The sequence below is a fragment of the Canis lupus genome, chromosome X (genome assembly GCF_011100685.1).
Source record: "Canis lupus familiaris isolate Mischka breed German Shepherd chromosome X, alternate assembly UU_Cfam_GSD_1.0, whole genome shotgun sequence".
In the NCBI taxonomy this organism is placed as follows: Eukaryota; Metazoa; Chordata; class Mammalia; order Carnivora; family Canidae; genus Canis; species Canis lupus.
The window spans coordinates 8,244,170-8,261,576 of NC_049260.1; the positions used below are offsets into that span (position 1 = coordinate 8,244,170).

Here is a 17,407-nt window from a genome sequence, read left to right on the forward strand (position 1 = left end):
GGTTGTTTTTAAAAGGTCAATACTGTATAAATTTCTGGCATATGATTTCCATTTTAAGTATCAATGTAGTTTTCACTAAAATCTGTTAAGGGATCTATTTTTTGTTTGGATATCATCTTTTTATTGCATTTTGAGAAATAAAATAAAAATAAAAATACATAGATTTTGATTTATATCAATGCTATTCAGGTCACTCATCCACATTTGTCCTTAAAGGGGGGGTGAGTAAGGGCTGAGGGAGAGGGAGAGAATCCCAGCAGACTCTGCTGAGCACAGAGCCCAACTCAGGGCTCCATCTCATGACCCTGAGATCATGACCTGATCTGAAATCAAGGGTTGGATACTTAACTGACTGAGCCACCCAGGGGCCCCTCTTATCTACATTTTTAATTTAAATTGAGATATGAGTTTTGAAGGCTAAAGATGCACTAATTCATCTCTTTCATTTAAGAAGCAATTTTAGAGCAATTACAATGTACCAAGAATGATGCTAGGCTCTAGGAACTTTGAAGGCTGAACATTCATTAACTATTTCGTTTAACAAATATTTTTTTGAGAAACTATGGTGTATCTGGGACTGTGCGAGGCCCTGGAGATATAGAGTTCTCCTTAAAGAGGTCCCAGTATACAGGGAGAGACTGAAACCCAGACACCGATCATACAGCACAGGAAGCTGACATACACACACACGTGATCATACACAGATGCATCTGTGTAGACTTTGCACAAGAGGTGATATCTGAACTGAAGCTTAAAAGAGAAATATAATTTAGTTAAGTAAAAGGGGAGTAGAAGTAGAAATATTACATCAGGAGTAAAGGGTCAAAACTAAGCAAACAAAACAGCATCATTCATTCATCCCACAAAAACTTACTGAGTTTTTCCTATGTCACAGACATTGTATTAGGCACAAGAAACTAATAAGTAAAAATCTATATAGTCTTGGGCAGCTCGGGTGGCTCAGCGGTTTAGCGCTGCCTTCAGCCCAAGGGCCTGATCCTAGAGACTGGGGATCAAGTCCCACGTCAGGCTCCCTGCATGGAGCCTGCTTCTCCCTCTGCCTGTGTCTCTGCCTCTTCTCTATCTCTGTCTCTCTCATGAATAAATTTTAAAAATCTTTAAAAAAAAATCTATATAGTCCCTGCTCTCCTGAGTAGCTCTAACATAAAGGATAAGAGGCATTTATAATATAATATATAAGACCTTTTGTCTAAATATCCATGAACTTCTGAACACTTTCTGCTAATATAGTCTGCATGCTGTTATATTGCTAAGACAAAAGTTAATAATATGTATATTAAATAGCTATAATTTAAGAGTTTATAACTTTGTAGTGGGAAGTCTCAGAAATTCATTTACAGTTTGGTTGCTCTTAAACAACAGCTTCTAAATGAAGCTATATTATAAATGGTGATTAGGTTTACCCTCTGGCCCCCAAAGCCTACTTAATGCATAATACCCATGGTGTAAAGTATGAATAGTCCTATTTCAAATATACTGAATCACCATTATGTCAAGTGAATAAAAAAATGTAAGACTCTAGGGATACATAGTAAAAAACAACATAGGCCTGCATCTCATAGAAGTAATAATTTAGTGAGAGACAAATGACTATACAAATGAATGTAAAATGATAATCTGGAATGAGTGCTAAAATAAAATGAAGGAACCAGTGGACATATAATGAGCACCTGGGCCTACCCCTGAGGTCTGGGAAGACTACCTGGCAACTAGGCAAAGGGATGAAAAAATTAGTGTTTTTGTTTTCTTTGGGCAAACACTCAATAGTGGAATGATTGGATTATACCATATTTCTATTTTTAATTTTTTGAGGAACCTCCTTACCTCCTTACTGTTTTCCTCAGTGGCTGCACCAGTTTGTATTCCTCCCAACAGTGCACCAAGGTTCCTTTCTCTCCACATCCTTGCCAACACTTATTTCTTGTGCTGTTGATTTTAGCCATTCTGATAGGTGTGACGTGATCTCATTGTAGTTTTGATTTGCATTTCCCTGATGATGAGTGATATTGGGCACCTTTTCATTTGTCTGTTGTCCATGTGGATGTCTTCTTTGGAAAAGAAGTCTTCTGCCCATTTTAAATTGGATTTTTTTCCTGATGTTGAGCTGTATAAGTTGCTTATATACTCTGAATATTAACCCTTTATCAAGTAATATACAGAATTGTGGAATCATTATATTGTACACTTAAAACTAATACAATACTGTATGTTAATTATACTTTGATTAGAAAAGTGAGGGGGATGAAAGAAGAACATTCTGGATAGGATGTTAAAGGAATTGAGACAAGATGAGCATAGATAATGTAAAAAGAAAAAAAAAGAGAGGCAGAGAGTACCATGAGAAACTACACACCTTCTTTCTAAGAGAAAAGGGAAGCCCCTAAAAGAGCGAAAGCAGTGGAGTATCATGGCAGATTTCCATATTAAACAGCCCATCCTACCGTACCATGGAGAAAAGATTATACAGAGTCCAGACTGGAAGCAAGGCATCCAGTTAGGAGGTTACCATGCTGATCCAGGAGAGAGGTAACAATGGCTCAGACCACAGTGGCAGCAGCAGAGATGGAATAAAAGATAAATGAGTTGGACAGGTATTTAGGTGCTAGGACTTGGTGCGGGATTACTGAGAGGGCAGACAGAAACGGGGTGTCAAGGATGACTACAAATTTTAAGAGCTATTTAGGAAGAACTGACTGAATATTGAAAGTGAGGCAGATCTGGGAAACGAACTGGGGGTGGTGGAAGGGGAGGAGGGCGGGGGGTGGGGGTGAGTGGGTGATGGGCACTGAAGGGGACACTTGACGGATGAGCACTGGGTGTTATTCTGTATGTTGGTAAATTGAACACCAATAAAAATTATTTTATTAAAAAAAAAAAGAAAGTGAGGCAGAAAAGTGAATGGGTGGTATCCAGACATATGCCTTGAACAACAGAGTGCATAATGATTTAGCTACTGAGATTCACTGAGACACAGCAGGAAGTTTAGGAAGAAAGGTGATCAGTTTCATTTTGGACTCTTTGCAGTTGAGATACTTTGAGTATTCCATGGGTACAAGACAAGCAGGTAGTTTAAGGACAGGAGTTTGACACTGGGAGTAGAGTGTCTGGAGTAGAGACAAAGGAATGGGATTCAGGATTTTGTAGGTTACAGTTGGTCCCATCAGTGAGAGTGGAGATGGGACTCTGGGGAAGAACTACCATAAAGAATTAGCATTGCACAATGTGGATGGAACTAGAGGCTATTACGCTAAGCTAAATAAGTCAATCAGAGAAAAAGAATTATCATATAATTTCACTCATACGTGCAATTCAAGAAACAAAACAGATGAACACAGGGGAAGGAGGGAAAAATAAGACAAAATCAGAGAGGAAGACAAACCATAAGAGACGCTTAACTCTAGGAAACAAACTGAGGGTTGCTGGAGGCATATGGGTGGGGGAGTGGGGTAACTGGGTGATGGGCATTAAGGAGGGCATGTGATGTGATGAGCATTGGGTGTTACATAAGACTGATGAATCACTGGCCTCTACCTCTGAACGTAATAATATGCTAATTAATTGAATTTAAATGTTAAAAGAGTAAAATAAAATAAAACTAATTTATAAAAAAAGAATTAGGGCTGCAGATCTCACCATCTCTTATGTTAATTAGAACCCAACCTCTTTTCAGCCATGTTTATGAAGCCCCTAAGTAAATCATATCTTATCTGTGCAACTTCCCCAGGTTTAATCACAACCCTTCCTGGGCGGGTGCATAGTGATTGAGAATCAGATTCACTATTTTCCTCCAATGGAAACTAAGTGTTGAGTAAAGAAAAGCAGAAGAATTTAACATTGTAGCTTTTTTTGCAATCTTGCTGTTCCTGTATGAGAACTCCTCTTTCTGTCTTTCTCTGGCCTCTCTAGCCTCATACTGCAACAAAGCAACATTTAGGAAACAATATGCACAAGACAGGCTCATGTGTACCACTCAGAAAACCATCTGCATTGGGGCAGCCCGGGTGGCTCAGTGGTTTAGCGCTGCCTTCAGCCCAGAGCCTGATCCTGGAGGCCCGGGATCGAGTCCCACGTCAGGGTCCCTGCATGGAGCCTGCTTCTCCCTCAGACTGTGTCTCTGCCTCTCTCTCTGTGTCTCTCATGAATAAATTAATAAAATCTTAAAAAAAAAAATTTTCAAACCCAGGATGTGATTTATCATTATACCTAATATTTATTTTTCATTATTAAACTTTAAATGCATGCCAATACAATGAAAAATTAAATTTGGCATAAGGTTTGTGGACGGCCCTGTACCACTCTAGTACCACCTTTGGTATTATCTTTTATATTTCAAATTTTCGCTCCAGGATGTTGGGAAAAGTTTTCAATTAGCAATAATCGCACCTTGGATAAACCTCTTTGGCTACAATACTGCCACTGCACAAAGCTATAATCCTTTATATTTCAAACCTTGTTCAAGGTGTGTCTAGGGACACTATAGGAAACAAACTGAGGTTTGTTGGAGGGGAGGTCCGTGGGGGGATGGGGTAACTGATGGGCATTAAAAAGGGCACCTGACATGAAAACAGCAACAACAACAAAAAAGTGTGTCTGGTGGCCTGGGTGGCTCAGGCAGTTGGGCAACTGACTCTTGATTTCCACTCTCAGAGTCCTGATCTTGGGGTCATGGAAAGGAACCCCGAGTTGGACTCCATACTTTGCAGAGAATCTGCTTGTGATTTTCTCTCCCTCTGTCCCTCCATTCTGTGTGCATTCCCTCTCTAAAAAATAAATAAATAAATCTTTTTTTTTAAGTGTGTCTAAAATAACTTGGCTTACTTTCCTGCTTTTGCTACACGCAAAACAATGGCCATATCAGCAGGGACTCAATATGCTATTACATTATTTTTTTAAGATTTTGTTTATTTATGCATGAGAGACACAGAGAGATAGAGAGAGAGGCAGAGACACAGGCAGAGGGAGAAGCAGGCTCCATGCAGGGAGCCTGACATGGGACTCGATCCTGGGTCTCCAGGATCAGGCCCTGGGCTGAAAGCGGCGCTAAATCGCTGAGCCACCTGGGCTGCCCTATTACATTCTATGTATGCTAATACAAAGGACTCTTGGTTTTGGTGACAAAAACCGATCTAAAAGCAACTTAAAGAGAAAAGAATGGATTGCCTTTGATAGCTAGGTAGCTCACTGAATGAATCTAAGAAAAAGCTGCAGAATATGAGAAATCAGGGACTACCACCACCAAAACACCTTACCCATTGGGATTTCAACTTGTTTCTGCTTCTCTTTATGAATTAGTTCATATACTATTATTGTATATCATCTTCCCCGTTGGGTGGGAAAGATGTCACCCCAGTCAGAGTTGGGCTACTTCCTTTCTACTCAAGTTGCTTTCTCCCCATGTCCAAGTAGCAAGAACAAGGAATGATTCTGTTTGGTGGGGAGATGAGATATTTCACAGGGTCAGGCCTGGGCCAGAAGGAGAGAACTGCTATCACAATAAAGGATATGGCAAACCTTTTGAGGTCTACCAAATAAAATCATTACCATACAATCCAGTCATTATCCTACAATCCACACAATTGGCGATGCCGAAAAATCTTATCTTTTGGGTGGCATGAAAAAACCTGTGACAATACCTCAGAATCATCCTTGTGAATGTAAATTCTCAATGGGGGGGTGTTGTGTACATAGACAGAATGAGATTGGGGACAGAAGCCTGTGTGTCACTGAACATCCCTAAAATATCATATTTGTAGTAAATATTAATCTCCAAAAAATAGGATGTAAACATCATTTTCAGCTACTTGTGAACTCAAATTTGCCATCTTTAGTCTAGATTTTACTATATGCAATACAAGCATAATAAAGAAAAATCTAAACCAATAACTTTTCATTTGTGATTGAGCTAATCTTTCTCATGATCCATTAATCACATACTCATATAATATTCTCTTCATGAGATTCTGTGTTTTAAAAACAACATCAACATGACACCTTATAAACATTGATTACAGATTTGAGTAAATAAGAAGTACACCTAGCCATGATTCCTGGGAGAACTGAAAGCTAATAATAACCATTTATTGTAGTTCAATTCTCTTTCTCATTCCTTCTTCAAAAACAATTATAGGGACCAAAAAGCCATTTTTCAAACATGATAAAACTAAACAACATCATTTACAAGATTCACTAACTGAAATCTGAACACTGGAACGATCAAGAAACTAATAAATTTCAGAATATAGTTAACAGCAAAATGTACAGTTTATGTGAATTTTGTTCCCCAGTCAGGGTTCACCAATTCAAAATATACATTTAAAGTAGTTTTATTATCAAAATACGAAGTCATTTCTATGTGAAATTAGCCAAGAATATAGTCATTTACTTAGAAATGTCATCTGAGTCTTAAAGCAAATTTCAGATGAATAAGACATTCAGTGTTCCCTTTAAAATTATTGCACCAAACTTCAGTTGGGCTTTAATACTTCAAACATCTTGGCATTTGGATTCTATTACATAAGTCAAAATTTTAAAACACTAATTTGATATTTTGGACCTTGTATAAAATTATTTTCTATAAATTTTTCTGGAATTCCAACTCTAAGGAGACTTTTAATCTGGCTATTATAGCTGATCTCTCAATATCATGAAGACTGAAATGATTCTATGACTGCAAGTTCAGTATCTTTTTGTCATGCAAATGATATTCTCTGTACTAGTGCTAATTTGATATATCACAGGTGCAGAAAGCATAGATTACCTGGTAATATAGAGGCACAGACATTTGAAACCTCTTTAGACTTTTGCAAGCTTTTTTCAAAGCTTGTAAAACTTGCTGGGATGTTAACAAGTAAACTGAGAAAGTAGCAGGATATGGGAACTGGACTCAGTGACACATTTATTGATGTGCCTCCTTGAACAAGTCCCTCACTGTCCCTGTGCCTTAACCTTCTTGTTCTAAGTGGAGGTAATAGCTACACCAGAGGGCTGTTTGTGGCAATAAATAAAAAGATGAATGAAAACCCTGGCACAGGGGCCCCTGGGTAGCTCAGTGGTTGAACATCTGTCTTTGGCTCAGGTCATGATCCCAGAGTTTTGGGATTGAGTCCTGCATTGGGCTCCCCACAGGGAGCCTGCTTCTCCCTCTCCCTATGTCTCTGCCTCTCTCTGCATCTCTCATGAATAAATAAAGTCGAAAGAAAGAACGAACAAACGAACCCTGGCACATAGCCATGTAACTTCCATAAATCGTTACTATTATTATTTGGTTCTGTTACAAGGAGTAAACCTCAGCTTTGAACACTAAAGATTAATTTTCATTGAGAACCAAAAGTTATCTTTTGGACTTATCACTAGGGACAAATCTAATGCTAACAGTGGCTTTACTCAAACTTGCCAATGGCTGTAAATAATCACCTGGAGCATCTTCAAGAGTACCAGTGGACACTAGCCAAGTAATATGTCCAGAAAGAATGTTAAACAGCCATGTCTCACAGTTCTGAATTCCTGCAAACCATTAATGTTCTTGATCATACAAGAGAAAAGCCTGATGAGTATCTGCCTCATTTTACCCCTCAAAACGCTAGGCTTAGTAACCTGTACCAGAAGAGTTCAAATTCCTGGGTATACAGATGCTGAAGCCCTACCGTCAATACTTTGTCTCAGTGGGTCTAAACCTCAGGTTTAAAAAGCTCGTCAAAAAAAAATAATAATAAAAATAATAAAAATTTTTAAAAAATAAAAAGCTCGTCAGCTGAGCAGAAATCCCAATTCTGTTTTGTAATGCTTTTGGGTTTTCCTATATCATTAATGGTTTTTCCATGTCAATAAGTATCTTTCTATATTTTTTGAAAGATTTTATTTATTTGACAGAGAGAGTGTGTGTGAGTGCACAAGCAGGGCAAGCAGCAGAAGGAGAGGGAGAAGCAGGCTCCCCACTGAGCAGGGAGCTTGATACCGAGCTGGATCCCAGGACCCTGGGATCATGACCCGAGTGAAAGGCAGATGCTTAACTGACTGAGCCACCCAGGTGCCCATCTACAACATAATTTTAAATGGCTTCATATTACAAGCGTGTTGCTATAATTTGTTTCAGATTTGTGCTTGGCTTCCAGTTCTAGGTAGGCACCACATACATGTATGTGCTATTTAGGAAGTGGCCTTGGCTTGAGTCTTAATGCCCAGGCACAGCCTTATTTTGTAGAGAGGAGTGTTTAAGACATCGTCGATTCTGGCACTGGTCTGAACTCACCCCCCAACTCTGGACAGCTGGTTAGCAATGCAGGTGCCATTTTCTGCATCTATTAAGGAAAGATGATCATAATGCCACCTCATTAAGGTGGGGATGATTCAATCTGAATATGTAAAGCATTTACCACAGTGCCCAACACAATAGAAAACAGTATCTTAACTATTGAGGAAAAAAAGTAGAAAAAAGCAGGCTCTGACATCCAGAAGCTGGCCAGGCCTTCACAGCTGGTCCTGGCTGCTCTCCTAGTGACCATAAACAATGTCACAGAACATCAGACAAGCCCACTTTAGTGACCATAGTCACTAAGTTACCCACTCTATAATCCTGCCTGAACACAGACAAACCATGAATACTGTCCAAACCACAAAATATGAAAGTCCTCCTCCCAGCAAATGAGTGACTGCTGCTTCTTTGCCTCATTCTAGTGTCCTCCTTAGCACGACGCACTCATATACCCAATCATAAAATCCCCTTTTTGTCAGCAGCCAATCCAAAGCAAAGTCCCCAGTTCCTTACCTCCTCCCCAAATAATCTAATGCGAGCCCAGTTCACTAGTAAGTCCTTTCTAACCCCCTCCCTGAGATGCCTCACAGTTCCTGAAGGTACACCTTCTCCCCGGCTGCAGCATACAATAAACCCACCTGTTCCTGTTCCACTGAAGCTGAACAAGTGTGTTCCTTTTTTTTTTTTTTTAATATTTGGACTTTGTTGTTTTAATGCACATTCTAATTCTAAATTTTATTTATTTATTTATTATTTATGATAGTCACACACAGAGAGAGAGAGAGAGAGAGAGAGAGAGAGAGGCAGAGACACAGGCAGAGGGAGAAGCAGGCTCCATGCAGGGAGCCCAATGTGGGATTCGATCCCGGGTCTCCAGGATCGCGCCTTGGGCCAAAGGCAGGCGCCAAACTGCTGCGCCACCCAGGGATCCCAACAAGTGTGTTCCTGATGATCTTCAGCTGGAGGGCATTGCTGGATTGTTCTGGAACCCTTTCTTCATAAGGAAACTACAATGTAGGAAGCTTGCTTGCACCCTGGAACTTTATCCATGTATCATTTGAAATAGTAGAGGTGGGAGCCAGGAAGCAATGGCCATCCCCACTTAATTTGAGAAACACCAATACAGATTAAGAATTAAGAAGCATTGCAACTTTGGGGGGCTGGCTCAGTGGGAAGAGCATGGGACTCTTGATCTCTGGGTTGTGAGTTTGAGCCCCATGTTCGGTGTCGATTATGTCTTTTTTAAAAAAATAAAATCTTTAAAAAAAGAAGCAGCAGCATTGCAACTTTTTTTTTTTAAGATTTTATCTATCCATTCATAGAGACACAGAGAGAGAAAGAGGCAGAGACACAGGCAGAGGAAGAAGCAGGCTCCATGCAGGGAGCCCGACGTGGGACTTGATCCCAGGTCTCCGGGATCACACCCGGGGCTGTTGGGGGCGCCAAACCACTACACCACCAAGGCTGCCTGCATTGCAACTTTTTTTAAAGGTACACTACAACTTTTTATGAGAACATTCATTAGCCACAAGACACATTCTTAGAATGCAGTCTGCATATTACTCAAGACTAAACATTTTCTTTAAAGTGTCTAGCTGTAAGGCCATAGGTCGTTCCTAATTTATAAATGGGTTGTTTCAGAAATTCACTTAGAGTTTCTAACACAGAGCTTCCAATTGAAACTGTATCATAAATGGTTATTAGATTTACCGTTCATCTCCAAAGCCTATTTAATTCTGAATATATACATTTTAACTGCGCCATCATTTATGTCTTCTTGTCCGGGCAAAAATGCATTGTCACTGTGGAAGGTCCAGGTCATCAATATCACCAAAAGTAGCAGTATAAATCACACTGGTGCCAATCACTTAACTTCCTACCAATGTAGAAGAGATGTGACCAGGAGAGTTTGGGCTGCACCAGGGTTTGTCAGACTGCATAGCAAGAAGCTTAACAGTTAGGCAGCAGGATTGGTTAACTCAGTGAGTCAGAGGCTCGACAAAGTATGGAGGATAGAGCTAAGCCCACCCCTAGCTTTTTGCCATTATTGTCAGAGTATCCGGGATGGCTGCAGCACTTAACTACATTCCCATACAGACAATAAAAGCCCCAGGACAAAAAGGAGAGAGTTTATGCCACAATGATCTCTTCTTCGGGGAGAGGGAGAGGAATGTTGTTTTCCAGAAGTGTTTCTGCCCCCACCTGCAAACTTTCCCACACTGTGACAACTTCTCTGGTTGGCCAGGAGTGTATCACATGGCCATGCTGAACCCAACCAGTGCAAGAGCAAAGGCTCTCATCACTACTGGCACAGTGGAATCCCCTCGGAGGTTTGGAAACAAAATTCCAGTTCTTAGGAACAGTAGGTTTTAAGAGTTGTGCAGCCACTCTGGAAAACTGTGTGGAGGTTCCTCAAAGAGTTAAAAATAGAGCTGCCCTATGACCCAGCAACTGCACTGCTGGGGATTTACCCCAAAGATACAGATGCAGTGAAACGCCGGGACACCTGCACCCCGATGTTTCTAGCAGCAATGTCCACAGTAGCCACACTGTGGAAGGAGTCTCGGTGTCCATTGAGAGATGAATGGATGAAGAAGCTGTGGTCTATGGATACAATGGAATATTCCTTAGCCGTTAGAAACGACAAATACCCACCATTTGCTTCAACGTGGATGGAACTGGAGGGGATTATGCTGAATGCAATGAGTCAATCGGAGAAGGACAAACATTATATGTTCTCATTCATTTGGGGAATATAAATAATAGTGAAAGGGAATGGAAGGGAAGGGAGAAGAATTGGGTAGGAAATATCAGAAAGGGAGACAGAACATAAAGACTCCTAACTCTGGGAAACGAACTAGGGGTGGGGGTGACTGGGTGATGGGCGCTGAGGGGGGCACTTGACGGGATGAGCACTGGGTGTTATTCTGTATGTTGGCAAATTGAACACCAATAAAAAATAAATTTATTATTAAAAATAAATAAAAATAAATAAATAAAAGTTGCACACCTGTTGCAAGAGTATACTTAGAGTCTTGCCCTAGTGCATTAGCCTAATCAAGTGTCCTCCTTGCACGGGCTTCGGGGCTCTGCCGGCAGCGGCGGGGCAGGAACAGCCATGTAGACACAGCTTGCCGCACGTAAGAGAAGGGGTGTCTGCAGGCCGATCACCCAGTAGGTGACGTATAATGACAAGCTTAAAAGATTTGTTAGAAGACATGTGATGGCTTCATAACGCAACTACAACGTGTACAATGTAGACATCTTAATCCGTAATGCTTGCAAAAGCTGGGAAATGAAAAAAATACCTCATAAATTTCAGCTCCAAAGTGTTATTAAAGGCAGCCCCAGTGGCCCAGCGGTTTAGTGCCACCTGCAGCTCAAGGCGTGATCCTGGAGACTCGGGATCGAGTCCCACATCGGGCTCCCTGCATGGTGCCTGTTTTTCCGTCTGCCTCTCTCTCTCTCTCTGTGTATCTATGAATAAATAAATAAAATCTTTAAAAAAACAACAACAAGAAAGTGTTGTTAAACACAAAAGCCATTAGACCGAAGTTGTTATGATGTGATGACGGCCTACGTAGGCAGACCAAAATCAGCGTGGAAACGCCTCGAGGTTATGAAGTCAAAACACTAAGAAGCAGCGACGACAAGCGCAGCCAAAGCCACTTGAAGCGACGGCCAGACCCTCACTTCCGCTTCTTCCCGGTAAAATCTCTCGCCTGAGCTCCTGGAGGCGGGGCCCGCCTGACCACTTCCGGTTCCGCTGCCACATTCAAAGTGATTCCCCCTCAAATAAAGCCTTAAGGTCTGCAACATGCGTCAGCTTCTCTTTTCACAGTTGGCATCTCCGGAGCGGGAAGCGAAGGGGACCCCAAGGGCCCCCGGGAACACGGAGCCACAAGCATGGGTACCTGCCGAGCCCCTGGAGCTCGCGCGGACGGCGGGCAAGTCCCTCTCAGAGCTCCGCAGCCTTCGCCGCGCCGCTCCCGGCATCAGGGGCTTTCTGACGTCACCTGAGCGTTTGTTTCTCGGGTCAGGATCCAGAAAGCAGCCGCAGCTGGACGGCGTCCGACTTCAAAGCCAGACCGAGTGCGGGACGGACGGGTTCCGCCTCCGATAGGTCCGGGACCGACTGGGTCCGACTTCGAAGCCGGCCCGGAGGCAGCGTGAGGCCCCCGGTGGACGAGGTTCGGCCCGGAGGCGGACCAAGCGTCAAAGATAATCCTCAACTAGTGGCCAGAGTGGGGAACTCGGAACCATCTCAGATACCCCTACCAATTTCCGAGGTGCCCCAGAGAAATCGGGGACTTGCACAGGCCCTCACTACAACCGGTGAAGAGAACATTGGGCACTTTCTGGTGGCGACGATAAGACCCGCCGGCACCGCCCGCTCGCCCCGAGCACGCGCGAAGCATCCCGGGAAAACTGGTGCAGGCCCGCCGAGGGCAGCCGCTCTTCCCACAGGCAGCTCGCCCACACCTCTGTGTGTCACCTGCTGGAGAGAAGAAGGTAAACGTCACGTTTTCCCCTCCTTCCCAAAATCAGATCAACACAGGAAAATACGGGTTACCCATGCTTCCTCACCTAAGGACAGCTGTCGCTGGCTACATAAGCCTGCGCCGAAACGTGCATTGCACCCCACTTGCAGCTGGGTCCTGCCAACTGTCACAGGCCCCAGTAAGTCCAGCTCTCAGGGGCACCGTCCAGATCCCCATTCTATTGGTTATCTTTGGGAGTGGCCCCAGGGTCTTGGCAAAGGAGTATCTTTTGCACCTCACCTTGCTGACGATCCCTCTTGGCTCCGTGGGGTTCAATACTAGCAGGAATATTTACTCTTTGTCCAAGCTGAAACCTGACAAGATACTCAAAAGGATTATTATTTTTTTTTAAAGTAGCACTACAGTCATAAATACATCAAATTGGAGGCTGATACTCAGAGCCTGATAGGAACGCTTTTTAAAGGACTTCTCCCCAAAGCTAAAATGAAAATGTATACCCAGAGGGAAAGAACAGCATTCTGAAGCCACTGTGGAAGGATTTACTAAAATGTTAAGAGGGGTGCTTGCGTGGCACAGCTGGTTAAGTGTCCAACTCTTATTTTGACTCAGGTCATGACCTCAGGCTCATGAGATGGAAACTTGGGGACAGGCTCCATGCTCAATACAGAGTCAGCTTGAGACTCTCTTCCTCCCCCTTTGTAGCTCCCCCCCCTCATTGTCTCTCTCTCTCTCTCTCTAAAATAAATTTTTAAAAATTAAAACAAAAACAAAAAATAAAATAAAATGAATTTTTAAGGGGCACCTTGGTGACTCGGTGGTTGACCATCTACCTTAGGCTTCCATCATGATCCCAGGGTCCTGGGATTGAGTCCTTCATCGGGCTCCCCACAGTGACCCTGCTTTTCCCTCTGCCTATGACTGCCTTTGTGTTTCTCATGAGTAAATAAATAAAATCTTTAAAAGAAAAACAAATAAAATTTTAAAATGAATGTTTTAAAGAAACCCACCTCTAGGAAGCAAACCACAAGACACTCTTAACTATACAGAACAAACAGGATTGCTAGAGGGGAGGAGGATGTACACATGTGCTAAATAGGTGACAGGCATTAAGGATGAACACTGGGTTTTTTTTTTAAACACTTTATTTATTTATTCATTAAAGACACACACCAAGACAGAGGCAGAGACACAGGCAGAGGGAAAAGCAGGATCCATGCCGGGAGCCTGATGTGGGACTCGATCCCCAGTCTCCAGGATCACGCCCTGGGCCAAAGGCAGGCGCCAAACCACTGAGCCACCCAGGGATTCCCCCCAACACTGGGTGTTATATGTAAGTGATGAATCACTAAATTCTCCAGAAACCAATAAATACTACACTATATGTTAACTAACTTGAATTTAAATTTAAAAAATAAAAATAAACCTAGCTCTAAATCTAGAACATACAAATCTTTTGATTACCATCTTAATTGCAGATCTTCTCCCTGACATAAAGAAGCAAATGGAGGATAATGTTGCATGGCTGAGTCAGTGGCTAGATATCATTCAGATTGCAACCGAATTCTTTAAGTAATTAAAAACTATACTTCTCTTACAATTCGAGTCTTTACAAGAACAGAAATGCAGCTCTAGAAACCATTCACAGCCACTTATACTTTTTACTACCAATCCCAAACTCTCCCTTATTCATCTCAAAAGGCTTTTTACAATATTGTGAAAAGATCTTTTACAATATCTGGATTTAGAAAACAAAAGCTGTTCTTGGAGAAACATTCTTTCTCTGTGCCTTTGAGATGCAAATGGCTACCCAGATTTTTCTAGGAACCCAGAGCCATCTCTTGAAGTGCAAACTTCAGGGAGATAATTCTTATCAGAAAAACAAAAAAGAAGCTATTTGGAAATTAGGTGAATGAAAAATCTCAAACATTTTTTCCCACAAATATTAGTAAAAGCTTTAGCCATCTGAGCAGGTAACCTTAACTTATTCTATCAGAAACACAATTTAGATACAACCATTCTTTTTTAAACTAGTGAGTTTTTGTGAAAAAATAAAAAATAAAAATAAATAAACTAGTGAATTTTGCATGATCATACCTGTCTCGTGGCTGAAATTTTTAAATGGAAAGCTATAAGATCTCTGTGTCTCTGTATGCCTGCTATAGATGTGATACTTTCCAGATGATATTCCAAACTAATTCGTAAAAAGTTTTATTTAATGGGCTTAAAGACAAACAAGTATTTATATAAATCAAACATACTCTCAGAAATAAACTAACCCAAATGTTTTTCAAGTTCACATGATCTAGAATAATCTTCAGTCAATAAAATCTAGTTTAAGTTTACTGGTTTAATTAAAACAGGAATGTCTTTAGAATTATCGGCATGAAGCAAAATACTTGAATTCTATCTAGGTTTCCTAAAAGTCAAATAAGCTAACATGTTATCACTGTTACAGGATGTGTCAGCAAGAATGGTTAGCTATTTAATGTCTCATGAAATTTTCATGAGTAATCTAAACATAATTAAGAACACGTAAAATTAAATAAATGTAAGTAAAAGTTCATAAATATAATTTTCAATAATAAATATTCTATATGAAAAGAATAAATATTCTATATGGTATGTCTACTTAGCTAGTTTCCAAAATCTTTTTGAGAACTTGAAACCCTAGTTATACTGAGATAAGTTAAATGATGGCTACTCGTTGAGTATCTCGATCATTCCAAATATGATAAAATAATACTAAAACATTACTGAACATAGGTTTATCCACTTTTGGCTTTCTTTTACAGAGGAACTAAAGATATTTGGATTTATGAGTAAACATCTTTAGTGTCACATTTTAAATTTTACTATGAGGAAGAATATACTTCTAGAAATTATGAGATATATTTATAAATTTCCCAAACCACAGAATGCTAGTGTAACTGAAAGTCCACATTGCTTATTTCTTGGTTTTCACTAGGAATAAAAGATTCTAAAGGTTAATCATTCTAATGACATATGTAATTAAAACTACTTGGAAGGGGCACCTGGCTGGGTCAGTCAGGGGAGCATGGGACTCTTGATCTCGGGGGCATGAATTCAAGCCCTATGTGGGGTGCAAAGATTCCTTCTTAAATAAATAACACTTAAAAAAACCACTTGGAAATAATAAGGGTGAAAGGAAACTACCCTATACTCCTGAAATCAGTGTTACATATATGTAACATATATATAACATATATATACATGTTAGCTAACTACAATGTAAATAAAAAATGGATACAAAAAAAAAAAAAAAGGAAACTACTGTGTATCTGTAACCTGAACTAGATGTTGGATTCCCCTAGTTTCCTCAAACATCTGGCTGCAACTCTCCAGACTAACATTTCCAATTTTCTCCCACCCTTCTGATTTGGAATCACTAAGAACAAAGGCTGCCCTTGAACCTCCTCGGTAGAAACCAGACCCAGTCCTCGCTGCCAAGACCACAGCCAAACTTCAGGGACTTGAACTTGGGTCCACTTCTCACAATTAAAAAGGGCTCCTCCAGACTCTTGGAACTAACTGCACACCAGCTGGAGATAGAAAGTTAGCGTTGACTAGGGAGGTTCCTCCTCAGAAGCAGATGGCCTCTTGAAGTGGCCAGCTCCCCCAAGATCATGGACTAAGATCTTCATCTCCACTATGAACCTTTATTCCTCTTGCCTTTCTGCTACTTGCCTCTTCTGTTAATGCACAAGAATGCTCCTTAACTCGGGCAACTATTGCTGAATCTACTGCTGAGTCCATAGCTACACAAGAAAGTATCTAGACTCTTCTTGCTAAGATGGTTTCAAGGCTATGAAATAAAACACTAAGGGTAACCAACCACAAACAGCCAACTGTTCTTTACACAATAGCCAATCAGGAACTTCCTTATTTCTGCCTTTTTCTCTGTAAACATCTCTGAGCTCCTGGCACGGAAGTACTCCTAAGTGCTTCCAGTTTGGTGCTACCTGATTCCAATAGATTTTTGCTCAGATTCTTAAATATTCGCAACATGCTTCAGTTTATTATTTAACAAGAGAGACTTCTTCTCTGGAGCCCTGACACTCTCCTTCCTCTTAGGGAGATGTAAGCACCTGTGTCTTCTCTCACGAGAACTGCTCCATCAGGGAGCAGGCATGATGCTTACACTCCCTTGCATACTGCTGTGTCCTTTCTGAATGTGTCTTATGGCCAAGAGTAGTATCTGTCTTCTACTTTGTATCTAGCATCCAGTACACTGGAAGCTCAATAAGTATTTGTTAGATGGGGTGCCTGGCTGGCTCAGCAGATAGAGCATGTGACTCTTGATCTCAGGGTTGTAAGTTCAAGTCCCCATGCTGGGCATAGAGATGACTTTAAAAAATGTATTTGTTGAATGAATGAGGTCAAGGAGAAATGGCCAAGAAATGCCTAATATTAATGGCAAGCATTTACCTAATGCTTATTATATGGCAGGCACTACACAAATTCATGTACGCTGAGTAGATTTATTCCTCAAACAACCCAGTGAGGTAGGAGCCACTGTTAAATGTAAGGAAACTGCATCACAGATTAATCACTTGTCTAAGGTCACAAACTAGAAGTGACAAGTGTAGCACTGAATCACAGAGCCTGCCATGTT

General features: G+C 41.1%; 1 protein-coding gene and 1 pseudogene across 1 annotated transcript; one reads left to right on the top strand and one right to left on the bottom strand.

Annotated features, from left to right (window-relative positions):
* Positions 1 to 4,335: 4,335 nt before the first annotated feature.
* LOC119868682 lies at positions 4,336 to 4,449 on the bottom strand (annotated as a pseudogene).
* A 5,887-nt stretch (positions 4,450 to 10,336) lies between these two features.
* On the top strand, positions 10,337 to 16,620 carry LOC111094816. Its single transcript, XM_038586693.1, has 5 exons — positions 10,337 to 10,602; positions 11,857 to 11,980; positions 12,114 to 12,223; positions 12,294 to 12,784; positions 16,186 to 16,620. The coding sequence occupies exons 1-5, from the start codon at positions 10,337 to 10,339 to the stop codon at positions 16,350 to 16,352; spliced, it is 1,158 nt and encodes a 385-aa protein (XP_038442621.1). The 3' UTR covers positions 16,353 to 16,620.
* The last annotated feature ends 787 nt before the right edge of the window (positions 16,621 to 17,407 follow it).